Source organism: Numenius arquata, unplaced genomic scaffold (assembly GCF_964106895.1).
Source record: "Numenius arquata unplaced genomic scaffold, bNumArq3.hap1.1 HAP1_SCAFFOLD_331, whole genome shotgun sequence".
NCBI lineage: Eukaryota > Metazoa > Chordata > Aves > Charadriiformes > Scolopacidae > Numenius > Numenius arquata.
The window spans coordinates 5,704-8,273 of record NW_027414307.1 but is presented as its reverse complement, the minus strand read 5'-3'; the positions used below and the strand labels follow the sequence as shown (position 1 = coordinate 8,273).

Genomic DNA, 2,570 nt, shown 5'->3' with positions numbered 1-2,570 from the left:
CCCTCTGTCCCTCCCTGGCCTTGACTTCCTTGGCAGAAGCATTGGGGCATTTCTCCTTGCTTCTCCGCTCAGCCCTGCTGCTGCTGCTCTTGTTTTCAGGCTCTCTAGGGTGCAGCTTCAGCAGCAGCTCAGACACTGACCCTGCAGGTCCTGCCATGCAGAGGTGTCCATGGTGCCCAAGCCCTCTTCTAACCTGTGGGTCTCTAGGCAATGCAGTCCATGCAGTGGGGGTAAAGTGGACTCTACCTTAAGGACACCCAATCTTCTGGGCATCCAAAACCTCACAGCTCTTCACTGGGGAGGGGAATTTGAAGATCTGTACTTTGGAGCTGAACTCCTCTGCTCTCTGTGTGATCATCCTCCAGACCAAAGAGGTGAAAGCAAAAAGCAGCTGAGAGCGAGACTGATGGACAGAGCAGCTCTCTTCCTCCTGCACTAAGAGTCTGTCCTGTTGCCTCCCAGGACTCTCAAAATAGCACTTGTAATGTAGCAAAAATGCCAGGGATTTCTGCCCTCAGAAATGACTCCTCAGGTGGGACAGGGGGAACAGGACCAAAAAAACCCATACAAAAACACACCAAAGCTCTGTTCTGCAGCCAGGGGAACTGGAAGTGACAATGGTCAAAAGCTCTTTTACATCAGGGGTAGATTTAACCTGCGATCACCCCTGGTTCCTCTCTGCCTGTTGCTGCACAGCACGACTGACTCCTCTGGAGCCCACAGTAGAGTCCCCTGCTCCCCATTGCACCCTCAGCCACACAAACCAACGACCACACCAGGATCTGTGCAAAAGTCTTCCTGGAAGGACAGAGGTCATTTGGGAGAGTGTAGTGAGACAAATGGAACAGGTTCTGCTCAGAGGCGTCCATCCTGACTCTTCACTGTCTTTTCCTTTTTTTGAACAGGCCTGTATGTTCCGAGGCAGCAAATGTCCAACAGCAGCTCCATCACTGTGTTCCTCCTCCTGGCATTCGCAGACACACGGGAGCTGCAGCTCTTGCACTTCTGGCTCTTCCTGGGCATCTACCTGGCTGCCCTCCTGAGCAATGGCCTCATCATCACAGCCATCGCCTGTGACCACCGCCTCCTCACCCCCGTGTGCTTCTTCCTCCTCAACCTCTCCCTCATTGACCTGGGTTGCATCTCCACCACTCTCCCCAAAGCCATGGCCAATTCCTTCTGGGACACCAGAGCCATCTCGTCCTCGGGATGTGCTGCCCAGGTCTTTCTGTTTACCTTCTTGATCTCAGCGGAGTTTTGTCTTCTGACAGTCATGGCCTATGACCACTATGTGGCCATCTGCAAACCCCTGCACTATGGGACCCTCCTGGGCAGCCGAACTTGTGTCCACATGGCAGCAGCTGCCTGGGGCAGTGGTTTTCTTCATACTCTGCTGCACATGGCCAATACATTTTCACTGCCACTCTGCCAAGGCAATGGCATAGACCAATTCTTCTGTGAAATCCCCCAGATCATCAAGCTCTCCTGTTTAGACACCAACTATCTCAGGAAAGATGGGCTTATTGTACTTAGCACCTGTTTATTCTTTGTGTGTTTTGTTTTCATTGTGGTGTCGTATGTGCAGATCTTCAGGGTCGTGCTGGGGATCCCCTCTGAGCAGGGACAGCACAAAGCTTTTTCCACATGCCTCCCTCACCTGGCCGTGGTCTTCCTCTTTATCAGCTCTGGTATGTTTGCTTATATGGTCCCCTTCCATCTCCTCCCCATCCCTCGATCTAGTGATGGCTGTTGTGTACTCGGTGGTGCCTCCAGCAGTGAACCCCTCAACTACAACATGAGGAACCAGGAGCTCAAGGATGCCCTGAGGAAATGGATGCAATTGATCTTGCACCATGAACAGTAATTTTCTTTCCCTTCTCTGCAGAGTTATGAGAATTTATTTTCAACAAAGCCTCTGCTTTTTTTTCCCTGATAATCATACTTAGAGGTAATTCATTGGGTTCATGGAAATTGTCTTACAGGTCTGTCCTGTTTTGCCTGATCCTTGAAGAATCATGAACCTTGAAGACCTATGTGTCACCTGTTGCATCCATAATAGTATCCCTGCAATAAAAGGGGATCTGCTGAGTCTGGTGCCCAAACGCTGGGCTGAGTTGTGGCTAAGAAGCCCAAGGAATTGGACTTTCCAAGTGTCTTTCCACCTTGTCTTCTCCTTGTGTTTGGGAGAATAGTCTCATGGTATCACTGGGATCTGTGAGATATCAAGCACATAGTTGAAGGTTCTCTTCTTGCTTTCCAGGGTCAGTGGAGATAGTACACAAGTGTCCAGTCCCCTTCTTTATGATGTCACAGGTATGATGGGGCTGATGGCAGGTGTCAGTCCATGTGGAAAGGAATCTGGAGGGGTCAGGAGAGGATGGGAACACTCCATGTACTCTGAGGTGGGAACTGAATGAAGACTCGGAAAGTGAAACACTCTCAGAGATTAAGTCCCCTCAAAGTAAAACACTGAAGCCAGGTACCCACAAACCATGACTCAGCAGGGCCGTGGGAGGCAGTGAAGATGCATCAGGCAGAGGGAAGGGAGACTGGAGAGATGCGGGAGCTGC

General features: G+C 50.9%; 1 protein-coding gene across 1 annotated transcript; it reads left to right on the top strand.

Moving 5' to 3' along the window:
• The first annotated feature begins 928 nt into the window (after positions 1-928).
• Positions 929-1,864, top strand: LOC141477906 (olfactory receptor 14A16-like). Its single transcript, XM_074167084.1, has one exon. It carries the CDS (start codon positions 929-931, stop codon positions 1,862-1,864), a length of 936 nt encoding a protein of 311 aa, XP_074023185.1.
• The last annotated feature ends 706 nt before the right edge of the window (positions 1,865-2,570 follow it).